This window comes from Nerophis lumbriciformis, linkage group LG35 (assembly GCF_033978685.3).
Source record: "Nerophis lumbriciformis linkage group LG35, RoL_Nlum_v2.1, whole genome shotgun sequence".
Lineage (NCBI taxonomy): Eukaryota > Metazoa > Chordata > Actinopteri > Syngnathiformes > Syngnathidae > Nerophis > Nerophis lumbriciformis.
The window spans coordinates 7,158,559-7,182,876 of NC_084582.2; the positions used below are offsets into that span (position 1 = coordinate 7,158,559).

The following is a 24,318-nucleotide window of genomic DNA, read 5'->3' on the forward strand; positions in this document are numbered from 1 at the left end:
TATAAAATATTTGAATGAAATTAAAAAGACAAAAGTCTGATTAAATGTTTTAATCATTGGCATAAATAAAAAAAATGCACAAATAAATAAATAGCATGGTACGGTCTATAAAAATGTTTTTTGTTTTTTTTAAATTTATGTATAAAACAATTGAAAGTTTTGAAGCGTATTTAAACCATGTTTAATTTAACGTACTTTTAGTTATGGGAGGAGACGTTTTTGTCAATAACATTCGAATGTGCTATTTATTTATATTTCATACCCCGATTTATAAAATATTTGAATTAAATTAAAAAGACAAAAGTCTGATTTTATTTTTTAATCATTGGCATAAAAAATTAAAAAATACACATAAATAAAAAAAATACATAAATAAATAAATAAATAAATAGCATGGTACGGTCTATTAAAATGTTGAATTGAAAGTTTTGAAGCGTATTCAAACCATGTTACGTACTTTTAGTTATGGGAGGAGACGTTTTTGTCAATAACATTCGAATGTGCTATTTATTTATATTTCACACGCTGAATTATAAAATATTTTAATGAAATTAAAAAGACAAAAGTCATATTTCATTTTTTAATCATTGGCATAAATAAAAACAAATATATACATTAAAAAAAATAATTAATTAAAAAAAACATAAATAAATAGCATGGTACGGTCTATTTTTTTTCTTTTTTTTAATTTATGTATAAAACAATTGAAAGTTTTGAAGCGTATTTAAACCATGTTTAATTTAACGTACTTTTAGTTATGGGAGGAGATGTTTTTGTCAATAACATTCTAATGAGCTATTTATTTATATTTCATACCCTGAATTATACAATATTTGAATGAAATAAAAAAGACAAAAGTCTGATTAAATTTTTTAATCATTGGCATAAATAAAAAAATATATACATAAATAAAAAAATGCATAAATAATTAAATAGCATTGTATGGTCTATAAAAATGTTTTTTGTTTTTTTTAAATGTATGTATAAAACAATTGAAAGTTTTGAAGCGTATTTAAACCATGTTTAATTTAACGTACTTTTAGTTATGGGAGGAGACATTTTTGTCAATAACATTCTAATGCGCTATTTATTTATATTTCATACCCTGAATTATAAAATATTTGAATGAAATTAAAAAGACAAAAGTCTGATTAAATGTTTTAATCATTGGCATAAATAAAAAAAATGCACAAATAAATAAATAGCATGGTACGGTCTATAAAAATGTTTTTTGTTTTTTTTTAAATTTATGTATAAAACAATTGAAAGTTTTGAAGCGTATTGAAACCATGTTTAATTTAACGTACTTTTAGTTATGGGAGGAGACGTTTTTGTCAATAACATTCGAATGTGCTATTTATTTATATTTCATACCCCGATTTATAAAATATTTGAATTAAATTAAAAAGACAAAAGTCTGATTTTATTTTTTAATCATTGGCATAAATAAAAAAATATATACATAAATAAAAAAATACATAAATAAATAAATAAATAGCATGGTACGGTCTATTAAAATGTTGAATTGAAAGTTTTGAAGCGTATTCAAACCATGTTACGTACTTTTAGTTATGGGAGGAGACGTTTTTGTCAATAACATTCGAATGTGCTATTTATTTATATTTCACACGCTGAATTATAAAATATTTTAATGAAATTAAAAAGACAAAAGTCATATTTTATTTTTTAATCATTGGCATAAATAAAAACAAATATATACATTAAAAAAAATAATTAATAAAAAAAAAACATAAATAAATAGCATGGTACGGTCTATTTTTTTTTCTTTTTTTTAATTTATGTATAAAACAATTGAAAGTTTTGAAGCGTATTTAAACCATGTTTAATTTAACGTACTTTTAGTTATGGGAGGAGACGTTTTTGTCAATAACATTCTAATGCGCTATTTATTTATATTTCATACCCTGAATTATACAATATTTGAATGAAATAAAAAAGACAAAAGTCTGATTACATTTTTTAATCATTGGCATAAATAAAAAAATATATACATAAAAAATTAATTAATTAATTAGAAAAACATAAATAAATAAATAAATAAATAGCATGGTACGGTCTATAATTATTTTACTTTTTTAAATTTATGTATAAAACAATAGAAAGTTTTGAAGCGTATTTAAACCATGTTTAATTTAACATACTTTTAGTTATGGGAGGAGACATTTTTGTCAATAACATTCTAATGCGCTATTTATTTATATTTCATACCCTGAATTATAACATTTTTGAATGAAATTAAAAAGACAAAAGTCTGATTAAATTTTTTAATCATTGGCATAAATAAAAAAATATATACATAAATAAAAAAATACATAAATAAATAAATAGCATGGTATTGTCTATAAAAATGTTATTGTTACTTTTTTTTAATTGCTCAATTGCTCTGTTTGTTATTGTTTTTAGTGTTGTTGGGTCGGGTTTGGTTTTGGAATTGGATTGCATTGTTGTGGTATTGTTGTGTATTGTTTTGTTGATTGATTAATAAATTATTTAAAAAAAATAAAAATAAAATTAAACAATTTAAATTATAAAATTAAATTAAAAATATATATATATAAACATTTTTTAAAATGTATGTATAAAACAATTGAACGTTTTGAAGTGTATTTAAACCATGTTTTATTTAATGTAGTTTTAGTTATGGGAGGAGACGTTTTTGTCAATAACATGACAAGCTATTTATTTATATTTCATACCCTGAATTATAACATATTTTAATGAAATTAAAAAGACAAAAGTCTGATTTAATTTTTTAATCATTGGCATAAATAAAAAAATATATACATAAATTTAAGAAAAATAAATAAAAAAATAATAAAAATAAATAAATAAATAAATAAATACATAGCATGGTACGGTCTATAAAAATGTGTGTTTTTTTTAAAACAAATTTATGTATAAAACAATTGAAAGTTTTGAAGCGTATTTAAACCATGTTTGATTTAACGTACCTTTAGTTATGGGAGGAGACGTTTGCCCTCACTAAAAATGGCGGCGCTTGCTTCAGCGCCCACGTCGATTTCCGTCGTAGTCGCCCTTGTGAAAGTGAAGCCACGGCGCCAGCACTCGCTGCTGTGTAACCTATGAACTCCCGAGTGTGCCAGCCCTCCGCCATATTGACTGTTGTCTTGACTGGAGGAGAGAGGGAACATTTGAGGTCCGACAATAACCGAAAAGTGTGCTCTCGAAATCCCCGAAACTGGTGCAAAACTTGGCCCCAAAAAAGCGTAACCGCGGACCCCTATCGCGATGGCGAGGAAGAAAAGCAAGCAGCAAGGCGTCGCTCAGAAGGAGCTTGTACCTGGGCAGCAGACCGTACCCAAGAACCCAGTCTCTCCCGGCGATGCAACTGGCGGCGGGGATGCTGGACTGGATAGGCTGACCACCTCCACCAGGGCGAACCAGGCAAGCCAGTTCGGCTAATAACTGCAATACTAGTGCATCATCGCCCACACTAGTATCTTCTTACATATTATATTCTAAAACTGCATGCATCAATTGTACCCCTTGACGTAATAACAGTGGAAGGAACGTTAGAGGTTCACCGTCTGTCACCCATGTCCAAGTGGCTGTAAGGACGGTGTCATTGTCTGCAGGACAGGTGACGGTACAACAGACGTTCAACACCCGCTTGCTAGTGTTAGCCAGGAGGCTAACCCCCCCAGCTAGCATGCTGCAAACGTGCTTACTACCTTCCCGTGTACACACCACAGGAAACGGCTAACGAGCTACGAGCTAATCGGCCAGTTAGCGCCCGTAAATAACGGCGTTGTAAGCGTCTAGCTAGCAACCCGCCACTTTAGTCCTGCTCTGCCCGGATAAAAAAAACGTCCTCGGTGTTGTCTCGTAATTCATTCTTTGTCACCTGAATGCAAATGTGCATGTGTTTCGGAGCGTGCTAAACGGCTAATGATGCTTTGCGATTCGGAATATAAAGAATGAATGCTAAGTGTATGGGTGATTAGCGTCTAAATTGCAGAAAGTTGGGATTGCATGCTCTGCAGGCTGGACACCTGTCACCCTAAATGTATGTGTATATGTATAAATATGTATATATACACATATATGTGTATGTATACGTTAGGTTAGGAAAAAACAAGAGGCTATATCATCCATACAAGCCTGTTTCGCAGGTTTCCCTGCTCGTCAGGGGATTGTAAACTGTCACCCTAAATGTGTATGTGTATATGTATGTCTGTATAGATATATATACACACATATATGTGTATGTATACGTTAGGTCAGGAAAAAAACACAAGAGGCTATATCATCCCTACAAGCCTGTTTCGCAGGTTTCCCTGCTCGTCAGGGGATTGTAAACTGTCACCCTAAATGTATATGTGTGTACGGTACTAGAGATGCGCGGATAGGCAATTATTTCATCCGCAACCGCATCAGAAAGTCGTCAACCATCCGCAATCCACCCGATCTAACATTTGATCAGAACCGCATCCGCCCGCACCCGCCCGTTGTTATATATCTAATATAGACGATGCAAGGCATTAGTGAAGTTATAAAGCTTTTGCCTGTTAAAGAAAGGAGACTGATCCAATGCAGCACAGACATTCGCGTGCCACGCTGTCACGACCCAGACGCACACCAGTGCGCAATCATATGGGAGCCGCGCTGAGCGCACCTCCAAGCGCGTCTCGCTGCCGGCGACGGCCGGGTATATGGGCCCGACGCTCCAGCGCCATCCATTTTCAGGGCTAGTTGATTCGGCAGGTGGGTTGTTACACACTCCTTAGCGGGTTCCAACTTCCATGGCCACCGTCCTGGCTGCTGTCTATATCAACCAGGGTGAGCCCCACCCCTTTCGTGAGCGCACTGCGCGCGGAGTGACCCCTGTTACGCGCCCCCGGCAACAGGGGTGGCGGGCAGGTAAGCTGCGCGGGCGGAGCGCGTGACGCCGGCCGCGGCGAAGGCGGACGAGGCGGGGTGTCGGTGCGGTGGGCGCGGTGGTGACCCTGGACGTGCGTCAGGCCCTTCTCGCGGATCGCCTCAGCTACGGCTCCCGGTGGGGCCCTCTCGGGGCAAGGGGCCTCGGTCCCGGACCCCGGCGAGGCGTCGGGGGCCTTCTCCGCTCCGTAAAAGTGTCCATCTCTTTTTTATTCTTTCTTCTGTTGTGGCATATGCAGCAGGTGCCTGCTCGTTTTTCGTATGTTGGTAACAACATTTAACTATGTATATATATTTCCGAATTGATTTAACTGCCACCCGCCTGAATCTATTTAAAATCTAATTTTTTTTTATTTCAACCGCCCGACCCGACCCGACCCGACCCGCGGATAAAATCTAATTTTTTAAAATGTCATCCGCCCGATCCGCGGATAATCCGCGGACTCCGCGGTTGTGCCCGCAAACCGCCCATCTCTAGTGTGTACCATATTTTTCGGACTATAAGTCGCTCCGGAGTATAAGTCGCACCAGCCGAAAATGCATAATAAAGAAGGAAAAAAACATAAGTCGCACTGGAGTATAAGTCGCATTTTTGGGGGAAATTTATTTGATAAAACCCAACACCAAGAATAGACATTTGAAAGGCAATTTAAAATAAATAAAGAATAGTGAACAACTGTCTGAATGAGTGTACGTTATATGACCCATAAATAACCAACTGAGAACGTGCCTGTTATATTAGGTCAGGAAAAAAACACAAGAGGCTATATCATCCCTACAAGCCTGTTTCGCAGGTTTCCCTGTTCGTCGGGGGATTGTAAACTGTCACCCTAAATATATATGTGTGTACCGTATTTTTCGGACTATAAGTCGCTCCGGAGTATAAGTCGCTCCGGAGTATAAGTCGCACCGGCCGAAAATGCATAATAAAGAAGGAAAAAAAACATATATAAGTCGCACTGGAGTATAAGTCGCATTTTTTGGGGGAAATGTATTTGATAAAACCCAACACCAAGAATAGACATTTGAAAGGCGATTTAAAATAAATAAAGAATAGTGAACAACAGGCTGAATAAGTGTACGTTATATGAGGCATAAATAACCAACTGAGAACGTGCCTGTTATATTAGGTCAGGAAAAAAACACAAGAGGCTATATCATCCCTACAAGCCTGTTTCGCAGGTTTCCCTGCTCGTCAGGGGATTGTAAACTGTCACCCTAAATGTATATGTGTGTACCGTATTTTTCGGACTATAAGTCGCTCCGGAGTATAAGTCGCTCCGGAGTATAAGTCGCACCGGCCGAAAATGCATAATAAAGAAGGGAAAAAAACATATATAAGTCGCACTGGAGTATAAGTCACATTTTTTGGGGACATTTATTTGATAAAACCCAACACCAAGAATAGACATTTGAAAGGCAATTTAAAATAAATAAAGAATAGTGAACAACTGTCTGAATGAGTGTACGTTATATGACCCATAAATAGCCAACTGAGAACGTGCCTGTTATATTAGGTCAGGAAAAAAACACAAGAGGCTATATCATCCCTACAAGCCTGTTTCGCAGGTTTCCCTGTTCGTCGGGGGATTGTAAACTGTCACCCTAAATGTATATGTGTGTACCATATTTTTCGGACTTTAAGTCGCACTGGCTGAAAATGCATAATAAAGAAGGAAAAAAAACATATACCTGTATAAGTCGCACTGGAGTATAAGTCACATTTTTTGGGTAAATTTCTTTGATAAAACCCAACACCAAGAATAGACATTTGAAAGGCAATTTAAAATAAATAAAGAATAGTGAACAACAGGCTGAATAAGTGTACGTTATATGAGGCATAAATAACCAACTGAGAACGTGCCTGGTATGTTAACGTAACATATTATGGTAAGAGTCATTCAAATAACTATAACATATAGAACATGCTACACGTTTACCAAACAATCGGTCACTTCTGATCGCTAAATCCCATGAAATCTTATACGTCTAGTCTCTTACGTGAATGAGCTAAATAATATTATTTGATATTTTACGGTAATGTGTTAATAATTTCACACATAAGTCGCTCCTGAGTATAAGTCGCACCCCCCCCGGCCAAACTATGAAAAAAACTGCGACTTACAGTCCGAAAAATACGGTGTGTGTATATGTATAAATAGGTATGTATGTATAGATATATATATACACACATATATGTGTATGTATGCTTTAAGTCAGGAAAAAACACAAAAGGCTATATCATTCCTACAAGCCTGTTTCACAGGTTTCCCTGCTCATCAGGGGATTGTAAACTGTCACCCTAAACGTGTATGTGTGTTTGTGTACATGTATAGATGTATACACACACATATATGTGTATGTATACGTTAGGTCAGGAAAAAAAACACAAGAGGCTATATCATCCCTACAAGCCTGTTTCGCAGGTTTCCCTGCTCATCAGGGGATTGTAAACTGTCACCCTAAATGTATATGTGTGTACCGTATTTTTCGGAGTATAAGTCGCCCCGGAGTATAAGTCGCACCGGCCGAAAATGCATAATAAAGAAGGAAAAAAAACATATATAAGTCGCACTGGAGTATAAGTCACATTTTTTGGGTAAATTTATTTGATAAAACCCAACACCAAGAATAGACATTTGAAAGGCAATTTAAAATAAATAAAGAATAGTGAACAACAGGCTGAATAAGTGTACGTTATATGAGGCATAAATAACCAACTGAGAACGTGCCTGGTATGTTAACATAACATATTACGGTAAGAGTCATTCAAATAACTATAACATATAGAACATGCTATACGTTTACCAAACAATCTGTCACTCCTAATCGCTAAATCCCATGAAATCTTATACGTCTAGTCTCTTACATGAATGAGCTAAATAATATTATTTGATATTTTACGGTAATGTGTTAATAATTTCACACATAAGTCGCTCCTGAGTATAAGTCGCACCCCCGGCCAAACTATGAAAAAAACTGCGAACGTTAGGTCAGGAAAAAAACACAAGAGGCTATATCATCCCTACAAGCCTGTTTCGCAGGTTTCCCTGTTCGTCAGGGGATTGTAAACTGTCACCCTAAATGTATATGTGTGTACCGTATTTTTCGGACTACAAGTCGCCCCGGAGTATAAGTCGCACCGGCCGAAAAGGCATAATAAAGAAGGAAAAAAACATATAAGTCGCACCCCCGGCCAAACTATGAAAAAAAACTGCAACTTATAGTCCGAAAAATACGGTGTGTGTATATGTATAAATAGGTATGTATGTATAGATATATATATACACACATATATGTGTATGTATGCTTTAAGTCAGGAAAAAACACAAAAGGCTATATCATCCCTACAAGCCTGTTTCACAGGTTTCCCTGCTCATCAGGGGATTGTAAACTGTCACCCTAAACGTATATGTGTGTTTGTGTACATGTATAGATGTATACACACACATATATGTGTATGTATACGTTAGGTCAGGAGAAAAACACAAGAGGCTATATCATCCCTACAAGCCTGTTTCGCAGGTTTCCCTGCTCATCAGGGGATTGTAAACTGTCACCCTAAATGTATATGTGTGTACCGTATTTTTCGGAGTATAAGTCGCCCCGGAGTATAAGTTGCATCGGCCGAAAATGCATAATAAAGAAGGAAACATTTTTTTTATAAGTCGCATTTTTGGGGGAAATTTATTTGATAAAACCCAACACCAAGAATAGACATTTGAAAGGCAATTTAAAATAAATAAAGAATAGTGAACAACAGGCTGAATAAGTGTACGTTATATGAGGCATAAATAACCAACTGAGAACGTGCCTGGTATGTTAACGTAACATATTATGGTAAGAGTCATTCAAATAACTATAACATATAGAACATGCTATACGTTTACCAAACAATCGGTCACTCCTAATCGCTAAATCCCATGAAATCTTATACGTCTAGTCTCTTACGTGAATGAGCTAAATTATATTATTTGATATTTTACGGTAATGTGTTAATAATTTCACACATAAGTCGCTCCTGAGTATAAGTCGCACCCCCGGCCAAACTATGAAAAAAACTGCGACTTATAGTCCGAAAAATACGGTATGTGTATATGTATAAATATGTATGTATGTATGTATGTATGTATAGATATATATATATATATATATATATATACACACATGTATGTGTATGTATACGTTAGGTCAGGAAAAAACACAAGAGGCTATATCATCCCTGCAAGCCTGTTTCGCAGGTTTCCCTGCTCGTCAGGGGGTTGTAAACTGTCACCCTAAATGTATATTTATAGATCAGTGGTTCTTAACCTTGTTGGAGGTACCGAACCCTGCCAGTTTCATATGCGCATTCACCAAACCCTTCTTCATCCATCCATCCATTTTCTACCGCTTATTCCCTTTGGGGTCGCGGGGGGCGCTGGAGCCTATCTCAGCTACAATCGGGCGGAAGGCGGGGTACACCCTGGACAAGTCGCCACCTCATCGCAGGGCCAACACAGATAAACAGACAACATTCACACTCACATCCACACACTAGGGCCAATTTAGTGTTGCCAATCAACCTATCCCCAGGTGCATGTCTTTGGAGGTGGGAGGAAGCCGGAGTACCCGGAGGAAACCCACGCAGTCACGGGGAGAACATGCAAACTCCACACAGAAAGATCCCGAGCCCGGGATTGAACCCAAGACTACTCAGGACCTTCGTATTGTGAGGCAGATGCACTAACCCCTCTGCCACCGTGAAGCCCTTCTTTAGTGAAAATAAAATGTTTTTTTTTTTTCAAATTCAAGACAAAGTTATATGTTTTTGGTAACACTTTAGTATGGGGAACATATTCTAAGTAACAAAGACTTAATTTAGAGTTATTTGGTTAGGGCCAGGGTTAGAGGGTTAGGGTTATAAGGCTATGCCGAATAAGGAATTAATTAGTACTTAATAATGATTAGTTAAGAGCCAATATGTTACTAATTTGCATGTTAATAAGCAACTAATTAATGGTAAATATGTTCCCCATACTAAAGTGTTACCATGTTTTTTTACTGGTGCACAAAATGAACCGTGCATGAACATCACCTTGTTCAAAGAACAAAACCAACACAGTGCATAAACTCACAACAAATTGCACACCTGCAAATCAGTCTGACTTCTGCTGTTGTCGTATCCGTAATACGCCGATAGGGAGAAGTTTTTATTTACACGATGAGTCGGGTGTGTCTTGACCTCCGCCAAACCCCTGAGCCCGACTCACCGAACCCCTAGGGTTCGATCAAACCCAGGTTAAGAACCACTGGTATAGCTATATATATACACACACATATATGTGTATGTATACGTTAGGTCAGGAAAAAAACACAAGAGGCTATATCATCCCTACAAGCCTGTTTCGCAGGTTTCCCTGCTCGTCAGGGGGTAGTTAACTGTCACCCAAACATATATGTGTGTATGTGTATATGTATAAACATGTGTATATATATAAATATATATATATATATATATATATGTATACGTTAGGTCAGGAAAAAACACAAGAGGCTATATCATCCCTACAAGCCTGTTTCGCAGGTTTCCCTGCTCGTCAGGGGGTTGTAAACTGTCACCCTAAATGTATATGTGTGTATGTGTATATGTATATATATGTATAGATATATAGACACACATATATGTGTATGTATACTTTATGTATACGTTATAAATATATATATACTGGGGAAACAAGATGTAAGGCTGAAAAGACGTGCGGGCGTGTTTAGGGGTTAAAATGCGTGTTGCTAATGTCATGTTAATATATTTTCCGTTCTAATATTAGTAGGTAGGGTCCCAATGATCGACTGGTCAATCACGATCGACGGATTGGCGACCCCTGCCTTAGACTAATATTTTGGTACCGGTACTTGGCGCATGCTAACTGTTGGCATGCTAACATTAGCATACTAGCTTCTTTTTTTTTCAGCTCGTTTTGCAGATACTAAATAGCCCACTAACCTGACATTTGACCTCTGAACTTGGCTGCTGGTTGGTGAGATTTTAGATTTAACCAAAGTGTGATAAACACATGTTTATTATTGCATCTGCTAAAATATTTTCAACATTATATTTGGTATTATCAATTAGGACTAGAAATGATCTCAGGCAAGAATGTTTCAGCAAGCAGAGTCTAACCCAGGGGTCGGGAACCTTTTTGGCTGAGAGAGCCATGAAAGCCAAATATTTTAAGATGTATTTCCATAGAGCCATATAATATTTTTTAACACTGAATACAACTAAATGTGTGCATTTTTAAATAAGACCAACATTTTTAGAGTATAATAAGTCTCTTATTCTTTTTAAAAACATTGTTATTCTGAAGCTAACCAATAATAGATCGAATACTTTTACCATTAATGCCACTTCTTGAACAGGTGCGGTAGGAAACGGTTGGATGGATTAAAATGCATGAGAATGTTTTATATTTTGATTACCAGCGGAATTATTCATTACTTATCGTGTTAAGCAATGCCAGCTAAGATTTATTTGAGAGCCAGATTCAGTCATCAAAAGATCCACATCTGGCTCCAGAGCCATAGGTTCCCTACCCCTGGTCTAACTTGGCACCATTTCTATTCATCTGGTGGCTTGGGGGCCAAATCCGGCCCGTTAATGACACCATACCAGCTGCCGAGTTTAGTTTGAAACTTCGTAAAAAAAAAAAAAAGATACAATTTCTAAAAAAACACCTGTTGTATAGAGGAACTTGGACCACTGCAACCACATTGGCAGATCCTTGTATTGACATTTGTACCTTGCTAGCAAACAGAACGCTATGGTCCAAACTTGTGATTTACAACGGAGTCGTTCCTCAAGGCACCCCTTTAAGTCATTTCTTTTTGGCCAGTTACATTTTTTGTGTGTGATGTATTTAACTAAGATGTTGCTGTAGCTTGTTTACTTCCTATCCAGTCAGTAGTCGTTTGTTTAGCTTATTCAGTTGTACTAGACATTTTCCTCAAGGTTCCTTTTAAGATCCTTCCCTTTTCATCATTCGGACTATTTAGCTGGTTCAGTAAAAAAAACAACTAAAAAACTTGACTTTAACTCCTGGTTGTCGTTGAATTTGAACTCTCATTAGTTGACATCGTCACATATATCGGAAGGTATTTAAAGAGGCACCAAACCACTGTCACTGTTGTGGTAATTAACAAACGAGATGATGTCTTTGACAGGTAATTGTGTGAATGCTCCTAATTATACATGCTGTTGAAATAAATTCAGTCTCTTTTTTTTTTATGTCCTTGTGTAGCCAATGCATACCTGCTGCCTCCTGTGCCACCGAGAATTTAAGGACTGGGGGGCAAACTCTGTCAACGGACTCCCCGGTGGCCACGGCACCAAGCTGGCCGACGCCGTGCCCGCTCTCTCCCAGGCTTTATTGCGGGAGGCGCCAGGGCGTAAGCTGGCCGATTCGGTGCCCTCGCTGTCCCAGTCCCTGCTGGGTGAAGTGCCTCTGTGGATCTGTCAGAGCTGCTGCAAGAGTGTGGAGGAGGAAGAGAGACGGAGCACCCAGGAGCAGCCAACACCGGTAAATGCAACTGGCTCATATGCCTGGATCCTTTTTTTTTTTTAGTTAAGCCATATTGTCTTTAGGTTGAGGTTATGTAGTCAGCAATGATCTTGCTTATGTTTATTTACTCACTAAATCCACTGGAACCTCCTTAGTCGACCGAGGTCTAGTCCGTGGTGCTGCTCGACCTCTTACCAAATAATGCAAACTCGCAAGTCTGTTCCAGGGTCAAACTGTTACCAGCATAAAATCATTTTTAACAACACAGGTAATGTTTCAGGTAACATTTTAAACACCCTTTACTGTCATACAAGGGTAAAAATAAGGTAACTGGCTGCTCTTTTGGACAAAATGAGGCTAAAATGACATTTCTCACCTTTTAATGATGCCATATGCGTACAGCTCCACTAATGGACATTGGAGTGTTACTTTCAAAGGCAAAATTAAAGTATTGCTAGAAACATAATTTTTTTATATGGGACTTTATTGTATTATATGTATAGTACATGTTCCAAAAAGAAAAAAGCATAAAACACCACCAGAATTAGAGATATTACAAGTCAAAGTGATGAAGCTTAGTGTTACGCTCATGACTTGGTGTAACTAAACATTACCCTATAAGATGAAGGCAATTGCATTTTATTGATATTTGAAATGTATTCAATGTTAATAAATGAATATTTAAATATACTAAATGTAAAAAAGGGAATAAATATTCAAAATAAGATCATTAAAAGAAATGTAGTTTGGTTACGCCATCATGAGCACAAGAAGTAAAAGTTTCAACTACAATTCTTTTCTTTCTTTTTTTATTGACATCCAGCATCAGACATTCCTATCCATTACATCATATTCACATAAATCATATATCTATTGTCTGCCCTAAATGTCAAAATATTTTTGTTTATATCCCATCCATACCCCCCCCCCCAAAAAGAAAGAAACAACAAAAAACAAAGTAATATCTATAAATACATTGATTAAATAAACAAACAAAAAAAAAACAACAGCAAAAAAAGGAAATAATAATTCAACTACAATTCTAAATAAGATGTCAAAAGCAAACTGAAATCAAATACACACAGCTTAAAGATTGATCAATACCTATTTAAACTTAGCAATACATAAATATGATGATTTATCAAAATATAAAATAAATATACCTGAACAGAACGCTCATGATGGTTACACCAAAAAGTAACTCCATGAATCGCGTTTTTCCAAGTTTTTGGGGCATTTTTATGCTATTTCCAAGCATGCCCTTTTTATTATCGTTGATTTTAAATGGTCAAACTAATGCATATTATATATGCATGCCCTAGTAAACAAACAAAAAAAGTCATATTTATTTTGATTGTTACATTTTGAAGTACATTTGTGCAGGTGAGTGCGAATGTACCCATTACCAGAGCTGTACACATAAGTAAACCAAATACAAAAGCAAGAAGAGGTGATGGCTAAAAAAAGCCAGTCATTGTGCAATTTACAATTCTTAAAATGCCATACACAAGTTTGTAAGTCATTTCTGTAGATGCAAATGCATAACGTAAGACTGAACGAACGGCTTAAAGGGGAGGATTACTGTGTCTGCATGGGTGGTGACGCTCTTGTCAATACCGCGGCATTGCGGTTTCAAAATTCTCACAATGCTTAAATGCGAAATAGGAGCACACCAGCCAGTGCAGTTTTTTCTGGCACACCAAACAACATTTCCCATAATCCTCTGTGCAACGTAGTTTAGTCAAAGATGGCAGGACACACAGGAGCAGAGCAAAAAGCCCAAGCTCGTGGATCTTCCCGCAAAGTTAAAATCAGACGTTTGGACGCGTTTTGGCTTCGCAGTCAATAAAAAAATAAAGACATAAAACGTAACAGACATGCAAAATACAGTTTGCAGCTATTGCCAGACCGCTATCGTCTGCAAGTCTGCAAATACAAGCAACATGAGAAGTCGCCTGATTATCACCCAGAAAAGATAATTGACGAAAAGCCAAGATGCAAGCCAGGCCAAACATCAATTTGTGAGGCATTTCAATCAAGTTTTCCTCATCACAGCATGTTTACACTGTCAGTTGAAATACACTAAAACTGAACGTTTTTTTTACGTTTGCTTGTTACTTGAAACACTGTTCCTTCACGGTTATTTGCACTCTGAAAATACCTCTTGGTAGTAATAAATAAGATTACAACATTTGAGCATTAAGTTTGTGTTTGTTTACAGTAAGTGTGTTTATCCTTAACATAAATAGCCCTTAATTTTCCACACTATGGCATTTTTTTGGACATTACTGCAATAATATCGTAACATTGCCTTGATACCGTGATATCGTACCGTGAGATTTTGACATTGTTACATCCCTAGTAAACACCCCAAAAACCTTTACAGTCCAAAGTAGTCTTTAGCGTTTTTATGTACTTATGTGTTTATCACTTTAGCTCACCTTAGAAACTGTTTTTCTCGCTTCGGTTGGTTTGTCTTGTTTTCAGTACACGTGTGTGACTGCAGGTTTTTTTTGACATTGTTTATTATAACATTGGTCTTGAAATCATCCAAAAACCTAAATACAGAGTAGGGACGTTTTTAGATTATTATATTGTAAAATTGTATAGCGTGTAATTAACGCTTCTTATAACTTTGAATGAAAATATAAAATGTACTATTGAAAATCTCTGTATACATTCAGCACAAAACAAAAGAAAAAAATAATGTGTTTAAATACGGTAGTTATCAAATGTATGTAGGCATTTACTATTTGCTAAATATGTACATTTATGTACATTAATTGCCTGGCTATAGAGCGCACCTGATTATTATAAGCCGCACATAGCTATTTTTTTTGATACATTTTATTTGGAGGATGTCATTTGTTAATGGAGAAAAACGTTAATTCTTGTTTTATGTTTAAATTTAGGCTAACGCCTGTGCGTTATTGAAAGTGCAGTCATCAATCACGGATTTTTGATTATTTTCGTTACATCCCTACTGGTACCCTTCTGGGTATGGTTTAAAAAAACAAAACAGGGAAGCCAAAGAAATCTAAGTTAATCCTCTGGAGGTTGACTGAATGGATGCATTTTACATAGATAGATAAGAGACAGATAAATTATTTATTCAAATTCAATATTCTGGAATTTCCTCTGCAAAACTGTCGTCTGATTACAGCCTGAGCATTTCAACATGAACCCTCTCCCCTCCCCTCAACACGGCCACTATGACAATACTAGGGATGTATCAAAATCTCACTGTGCGATATTATCAGCGTATTAAGGCCACTGTACAATATTATTGTGGTATATGTCGGGGAAAAAAATACTTTAAAATGCCAAAGTGTGTTAAATAAATTGGCAAGAATGTTTAGGATAAACACACTTACTGGAATTAAATACAAACATAATGCTAAAATGTTCTAATCATATTTATTATGTATTTAAAGTCCACATTACTAGAGATGCGCGGATAGGCAATTATTTTATCCGCAACCGCATCAGAAAGTCGTCAACCATCCGCCATCCACCCGATGTAACATTTGATCAGAACCGCACCCGCCCGCCATCCGCCCGCCATCCGCCCGCCATCCGCCCGCCATCCGCCCGCACCCGCCCGTTGTTATATATCTAATATAGACGATGCAAGGCATTAGTGAGGTTATAAAGCTTTTGCCTGTTAAAGAAAGGAGACTGATCCAATGCAGCACAGTCATTCGCGTGCCACGCTGTCACGACCCAGACGCACACCAGTGCGCAATCATATGGGAGCCGCGCTGAGCGCACCTCCAAGCGCATCTCGCTGCCGGCGACGGCCGGGTATGGGCCCAACGCTCCAGCGCCATCCATTTTCAGGGCTAGTTGATTCGGCAGGTGGGTTGTTACACACTCCTTAGCGGGTTCCGACGTCCATGGCCACCGTCCTGCTGTCTATATCAACCAGGGTGAGCCCCACCCCTTTCGTGAGCGCACTGCGCGCGGAGTGACCCCTGTTACGCGCCCCCGGCAACAGGGGTGGCGGGCAGGTAAGCTGCGCGGGCGGAGCACGCGGAGTGACCCCTGTTACGAGCCCCCGGCCACGGGGGTGGCGGGCAGGTAAGCTGCTTACCTGCTGCGCGTGACGCCGGCCGCGGCGAAGGCGGACGAGGCGGGGTGTCGGTGCGGTGGGCGCGGTGGTGACCCTGGACGTGCGTCGGGCCCTTCTCGCGGATCGCCTCAGCTACGGCTCCCGGTGGGGCCCTCTCGGGGGAAGTGGCCTCGGTCCCGGACCCCGGCGAGGCGTCGGGGGCCTTCTCCGCTCCGTAAAAGTGTCCATCTCTTTTTTTTTTTTTTTTCTTCTGTTGTGGCATATGCAGCAGGTGCCTGCTCGTTTTTCGTATGTGGGTAACAACATTTAACTACCGGTATGTATATATATTTCCGAATTGGTTTAACTGCCACCCGCCTGAATCTATTTAAAATCATTTTTTTTTTAAATTTCAACAGCCCGACCCGACCCGACCCGCGGATAAAATCTAATTTTTTTAAATTTCTTCCGCCCGATCCGCGGATAATCCGCGGACTCCGCGGTTGTGCCCGCAAACCGCGCATCTCTACCACATACCGTATTTTTCGGACTATAAGTCACAAGTTTTTTTCATAGTTTGGCCGCATGTGCGACTTATACTCAGGAGCGACTTATGTGTGAAATTATTAACACATTACCGTAAAATATCAAATAATATTATTTAGCTCATTCACGTAAGAGACTAGACGTATAAGATTTCATGGGATTTAGCGATTAGGAGTGACAGATTGTTTGGTAAACGTATAGCATGTTCTATATGTTATAGTTATTTGAATGACTCTTACCATAATATGTTACGTTAACATACCAGGCACGTTCTCAGTTGGTTATTTATGCCTCATATAACGTACACTTATTCAGCCTGTTGTTCACTATTCTTTATTTATTTTAAATTGCCTTTCAAATGTCTATTCTTGGTGTTGGGTTTTATCAAATAAATTTCCCCAAAAAATGCGACTTATATATGTTTTTTTTCCTTCTTTATTATGCATTTTCGGCCGGTGCGACTTATACTCCGGAGCGACTTATACTCCGAAAAATACGGTACTTGTGCAGGAACATCCACTTTTACAAGCAAATATTTTAAAAGAACTTACCGTTGAGTTTCTTTAAAGTGACACTGTTAACATCAAGTATAAAACAACAATGTTCACTTTAGTGTCCTTCAACTTTTACTTCCTAAAAAAACATTGTCCTCCACAGTGGACATTGATTTTATCAGTTTGGAATTTGCTGTTTCCCGGAAAAGTTACCTAACAATTTCACTTTTAATAATGTAAATACCTCACCTACTGATGTTTGGCTTCGCTGGCTTTCAAATATATTTTCTGGGTGACGGCGACTTGACGACTTGTCCAGAGTGCACCCTGTCTTCCACCTTCGTCAAAGAGGGTATGTTTTCGCCAGGCTTTGTTAGCAACATAACTCAAAAGGTTCTGGACTGATTTAGAATAAATGTTCGAAAACAGCAATTCCGCTCATCTGCTACGAACACACTTCACTTCCTGTTTAAGCCGTTCCATTTTGAATTTTTCCATATTTTCAGACCAGGCCCACGCCTATGCGCTGAATAAAAACTACATACCAAGTTTTTGTTTGATACTGTCATGCGTCACGGTATTATTGTGAAGACTTTGAAACCACAATACCGCGGTATCTACAAAACCGTTTCAACCCCAAAAAATACTTGGTCACATCCGAATTCCTCTAAGTTGGTTGGCTTTGACATGTTGAAACTATGTGTCGAAAACTTGGTTAACTTGATTGTCGCCGCAAAGATAGCATGAACTTTAGCCGCCTTGTTAGCATTGAACGGCACGAGCTGTTACCGCTGTTGTCGTTCGACATCGCTCACGGCAGGGCTCACCAATGTGTTCTTGATTAGGCAGGAGTCAAAGATGAAAAACAGGCATGTAAACAATGGCTCTATTGGCATGAAAACAGAAGTCCCCCTTGGCGAATATATCTATTGTGATCACAACATAATAATGGAAAATAATACTTTAAAATATATTTATATTAATAAGACTCCACTGGTAATATATAAAAAAAAAACTAAAAACAGGATAGAGTAAAGCAGCAACGTTTGAAGCGAAATGTGGCAAAAGACGACGGTATGCCATTTAAAAAATACTAAATCAGCTTTTGAAGGTAATTTATTTTGGTCGCGTTTGGCTTCATAGTTGCTAATGCTAAAAATAGTAAGCATGAATGAGAGCTTTGCTGCAGAGTCCCATGAAGTGATTTAACAGTATTTGTTTTTTGTCTTTTTCCCCAATCCTCATATATTGTGTCTCTTAACATTTTATTTTGTTGTTGTTACTGAGGATGAAATGCAAGGCCCTTGATTAATTGTTGTGTGTGTTTTCCTATTGCAGGTACCATTGTCACACTCTTCCTCTTGTAAGTCCCAGAGCTGTGGGAATGGTTACCCAGAGCAAAGTACTGTGGATTGGGACCCGAGCTCATTCCTGTCAGCCCACAAACTGTCAGGACTGTGGAACTCAGCTCATGGGGGGGAACACTGCAACCATGGCGCCTCTTTACACTCACAACAAGGTCTGTCATCACTGCATTGCCTTTAACAACTATGAGCATCAAATTTCAGGCCTCATGCATGTGAAGTTCAGTCACTAACTGATTGTTGACTTCATGACCTTTTTGATGCATTTTCAAATCTGAAGTACAGTGCTTTATTTGGGTTGTGAAAGATGAGTTGACATATGGTTGAATTCGATTACAAATTGCCGTACTGTCCGGGCTATAAGCCGCACCAGACTAGGGATGTCCCGATCCAGGTTTTCGCACTTCCGATCCGATACCGATATTGTTTTTGCACTTCCGATCCGATACCGATACTGACCGATACTGGCCTATCTGAGCATGTATTAAAGTTTAAAGTTATTTAGCCTACTTAGTAGTCAGAATCATGTTGAAAAGGGTTTTAGTACTCTTGATAACAACTAGCCAGCTGAATTAGGGGAGTTTGAATAATACACAATGGTTGGTAACAAGAAACTGACCTGTTTATTCAAGGATAAACACAAAATAGACAAAATTATACATGACAAACAGAAATGGCATCATTGAAACTAGGGCTGGGCGATATGGCCTTTTTTTAATATTGCGATATTTTAAGGCCATATTGCGATACACGATATATATCTCGATATTTTGCCTTAGCCTTGAATGAACACTTGATGCATATAATCACAGCAGTATGATGATTCTATGTGTTTTGATTGATTGATTGAGACTTTTATTAGTAGGTTGCACAGTGAAGTACATATTCCGTACAATTGACCACTAAATGGTAACACCCCAATAAGTTTTTCAACTTGTTTAAGTCGGGGTCCACTTAAATTGATTCATGATACAGATATATACTATCAGATATATACTATCATCATAATACAGTCATCACACAAGATAATCACATTGAATTATTTGCATTATTTATAATCCGGGGTGTGGAGGGGGGCGCCTGATGTAAGTGTCAAAAAGACAGCCAAAAGAGTTTGATATGAGAATAAATCTAAAGTTAAAATATAGGGTAGAAATGCACCCATTTGCAGGAAATGTAGTCTTGATTTTCAAAATGTTCTTTCAATGCTTGCATGTCTACATTAAAACATTCTTCTTCATACTGCATTAATATATGCTACTTTTAAACTTTCATGCAGAGAAGGAAATCACAACTAAAAAAATCACTATTTTTTCATACGGTGTTGATCTGGAAATGTTTGCCTCGGCATTTTGATGGTGTGGACGTGTGGCACCGAATGGAGATACGCGTCTCGACAGACGTTACAATATTTGAACAATGATGACGAAAACTGTTTTCTCTGTCGTGTCCATGTGTCGAAAATTGTTATGCGCTTATTTTTTTATTTGATTTTGTGCGTGGCATAGATTTGCCGTGCGCAGAGGACGTTTGAGCAGGCGCGCACCTTAGCGGCTGCGCTAGCATCACAGCTAACGTTAGCCATACTGCTACCTCTCTGCTGGGAGAGGACGTATACGTATGTGACGTGTGACGTGTGTAAGAAGTTGCGCTTGCTGTCTGTGAGAAGGAGACAGAAGAAGGAGTGGGAAGAGCCTGTAGTGCAATGCCAGCAGCTAAAAGCAACTGCGTGAGAATCCATAGACCATTGGATGTGTTGAAGGTGTGCTGGAAAATGCGGAACGGAAATAGGGAGCAGCAGAAAAGTGGAATGTATTATTTAAATCTGTGCGTTGGAAAACACGGACCGGAGTTTTTTTAAACTGGATCTGGATCAGCATTTTCCCATGCCTTGCCGATACGCATTTTTTGGCAAATATCGGCGGCCGATCCGATCCAAATATCGGATCGGGACATCCCTACACCAGACTATAAGCTGCAGATATACACCGGTACACTGTGAAATTAGATCTTTACATAGAAAGATTGTTTCCAAACAGTGCCTATAACAGGGCAGTAAAACGGCTGATCAAACAAAACAGAAAATTAATTGACGTCTTTATTCGTCTTTTACGAAATGAATAGGATTTTCTCCCTTTTTAAATAGGTGATAAGGTAAGATGTTTATCACGATTCTTCTTCCTTGTACTTTTTAAAAACTGTGAGCTTTAACAGTTTCTTAAAGTGGATCAGTTTAGTACATTATTTGATTTCTTTGTTTAATCCGTTCTATAATAGCCGTTAGTAAAGACAAATCTATAGATTAGTCACAAGGTTCAAAGCTTGGGAAAACATTAGCGGCTTATAGTGCGTAAAATACGTTACTTGCATTATTATCTGTTTTGTCCAAGTTCTAATGCACTTATAATCGAAGGAAGTGTGACACGTTTTTATCTTTTGGCATTTCAAACTGCTCCCTACTCCTCTATTGTCATCACGTCACATTGTTGTACTCACTATCAGATGCATCTCTCAGGGTTGTATTTTTAGATGACGAGTAATCATCATTCACTGCAATTAAGAAAAATGATATTCTTGACTGAGTTTTACTTTCTTTGTACAGGTTTATTAACGGGAGCAGTCTGCCACGAGAAAAGAGGACTCCACGAAGCACCCGGAAAGTCTGCTAAAACGTCGGTAGCCAAAGTGTGTCCCTACAGTCATCCGTCAACCCAGAATTCCAGCGGCTCCTCTGCTGGCAACCCCCTCTCTACCTCAGCGGACCTGTGCAAGACCACTCCCAAGCATTTCAAGACTATGTGTCGTCGACCAACGCCACCAGGTGCGTAGGACTTCTTGGGTTTCAGAGAATCTCCTGGTTGGATTTGAATTGGATTTTAAAGGATTATTACATATAAAGACACGTATTATCAAAAGTCCCAATTCGGATTTCAACAAAAGTTTTCAGGTAAAATTTCCTTTTTTTTAGCAAGTATCTGAAGATTAATTGCTTCATCGTTTGCTTTTTTCATATGTATGAAAATTGAAAATATTAGATAAATACCTAAAACATTGCCTGTTGATTAGTGATGCACCAAATTTTCGGGAAAATACTTTTATCACCGAAACGGCGCCAAATGTTGTGATTCCGTAAGCAGAAGCATGCTCTTGTCAGAAGTGGAGGCAAAATGACTGCGGTGAGAACGCACTTTGGTAAATCCGAGAAAGACCCTCATACAGCGATCTGCAATATGTGAAAATATCAACAGGGGAATCTTCTGCAAAGATGTTCTCCACCTGAAATCAAAACATTACGATTGCCATTTTCATTATATTTATAATAATAATAATAATAACTTGGATTTATATAGCGCTTTTCTAAGTACCCAAAGTCGCTTTACATGTAGAACCCATCATTCGTTCACACCTGGTGGTGGTAAGCTACTTTCATAGCCACAGTTTCCCTGGGGTAGACTGACGGAAGCGTGGCTGCAATTTGCGCCAACGGCCCCCTCCGACCACCACCTATCATTCAATTCACCGGTGTGAGTGGCACCGGGGGCAAAGGGTGAAGTGTCCCGCCCAAGGACACAACGGCAGCAATTTTTGGATGGTAAGAGGCGGGGAGCGAACCTGCAACCCTCAGGTTTCTGGCACGGTTGCTCTACCCACTACGCCATGCAACATCGCACTGAAAAGGAATGTGCGCCCGAACGTGTTGGCCCCGTCGGATATGCCACTCAGTATTTGGCTTGTACAATACATACAATAATTACATTATATATTTCTGTGTTTTTGTTGTACAATTTTCGGCTTTGGTTTCATTATTTTCAATTTTGGCCAAGAATTTAAATTTTGGTGCATTTCTACGGTAGACGACTATTTTAGGATTGAACCTGGAATGGATTATTTTTTATTATTTTTTACGGAAAATGTTGTTTCAACATCAGAACAAATTGGAGGTAGAATAGATTGTGTTTGACCTTAGAAGTTTTACTGAATGCTTAATTTTTACTTTTAAAGTTATAATAACAGTTAATAGCCGGTTATTCATTATGTAATTTACACTACCGTATTTGAGTATAAGTCGCTCCGGAGTATAAGTCGCACCGGCCGAAAATGCATAATATAGAAGGAAAAAAACATATACACCTGTATATGTCGCACTGGAGTATAAGTCGCATTTTTGGGGGAAATTTATTTGATAAAACCCAACACCTAGAATAGACATTTGAAAGGCAATTTAAAATAAATAAAGAATAGTGAACAACAGGCTGAATAAGTGTACGTTATATGAGGCATAAATAACCAACTGAGAACGTGCCTGGTATGTTAACGTAACATATTATGGTAAGAGTCATTCAAATAACTATAACATATAGAACATGCTATAAGTTTACCAAACAATCTGTCACTCCTAATCGCTAAATCCGATGAAATCTTATACGTCTAGTCCAGGGGTCGGCAACCCGCGGCTCCGGAGCCGCATGCGGCTCTTTGATCACTCTGATGCGGCTCAGCAGCTTACTTGCTGAACCCCCCAATTTTCCCGTGAGACTTCCGGATTTCAGTGCCTCTCGCAGAAAACTCCCGGGATTAATATTCACCTTTTTTCACCCTTACAGCTATAATAAGGGCGTGCCATGATGGTACAACATTTGGCGCTCTCTACAATCTGTATTAACAGCGTGCCAGCCCAACACTTGTTACACAATATACATCTTCTGCCTGTACACGTACGTGACAGCAAGGCATACTTTGTCAACAGCCACACAGGTTACACTGACGGTGACCATATAAAACAACTTTAAGACTCTTACTAATAATGCGCCACACTTTGAACCAAAACCAAACAAGAATGACAAACACATTTCGGGAGAACATCTGCACCTTAACACAACATAAACACAACAGAAAAAACACCCAGAATCCCATGCAGCCCTGACTCTTCCGGGCTACATTATACACCCCTGCTACCACCAAACCCCGCCCCCACCCCAACCCTGCTCCCTCACGGTACGGTAATTCATATGTCCTTAAATGTTTTGCCACTGTTACACGTTGGCCCAGATTACTCTAATTTGTAAACATGCTGCAAACATTATATCCCACCCACTTCATGCCTCGAGCATGTGAGCTACGCCCCATGTAACACACACACACACACCCATACGTAGGAGATCAGTGACAATACAACGTTGCTTTACAAAAGCAGTGTTAGCAGAAGTGTATGATTTTACAATCCTGTTCAAGAGGAATGTTGCAACCATAGCGTCTGTTTTTTAAGATCTTGCCACCTGCTGCTTTTGTGTGTCTGCGTGCATTACGGGCTTATGCGTCGTATGCATTGTTGCCAACTCCTCAGCAAAGAAATGCGCTAGATGACGTCATCGCCTCATTTGCATAATATAGACTTAGACTTA

General features: G+C 38.4%; 1 protein-coding gene across 1 annotated transcript in view; it reads left to right on the forward strand.

The window, feature by feature from the left end:
* Positions 1-3,261: 3,261 nt before the first annotated feature.
* The window catches only part of fam193b (family with sequence similarity 193 member B), a 39,925-nt gene continuing 18,868 nt past the window's right edge, over positions 3,262-24,318 (forward strand). The window contains exons 1-4 of the mRNA XM_061927981.2: positions 3,262-3,426; positions 12,201-12,479; positions 18,891-19,071; positions 21,519-21,737. Coding sequence (XP_061783965.2) covers positions 3,271-3,426; positions 12,201-12,479; positions 18,891-19,071; positions 21,519-21,737 — 835 coding nt within the window. The 5' untranslated portion in view covers positions 3,262-3,270. The remainder of the gene's footprint in view (positions 3,427-12,200; positions 12,480-18,890; positions 19,072-21,518; positions 21,738-24,318) is intronic.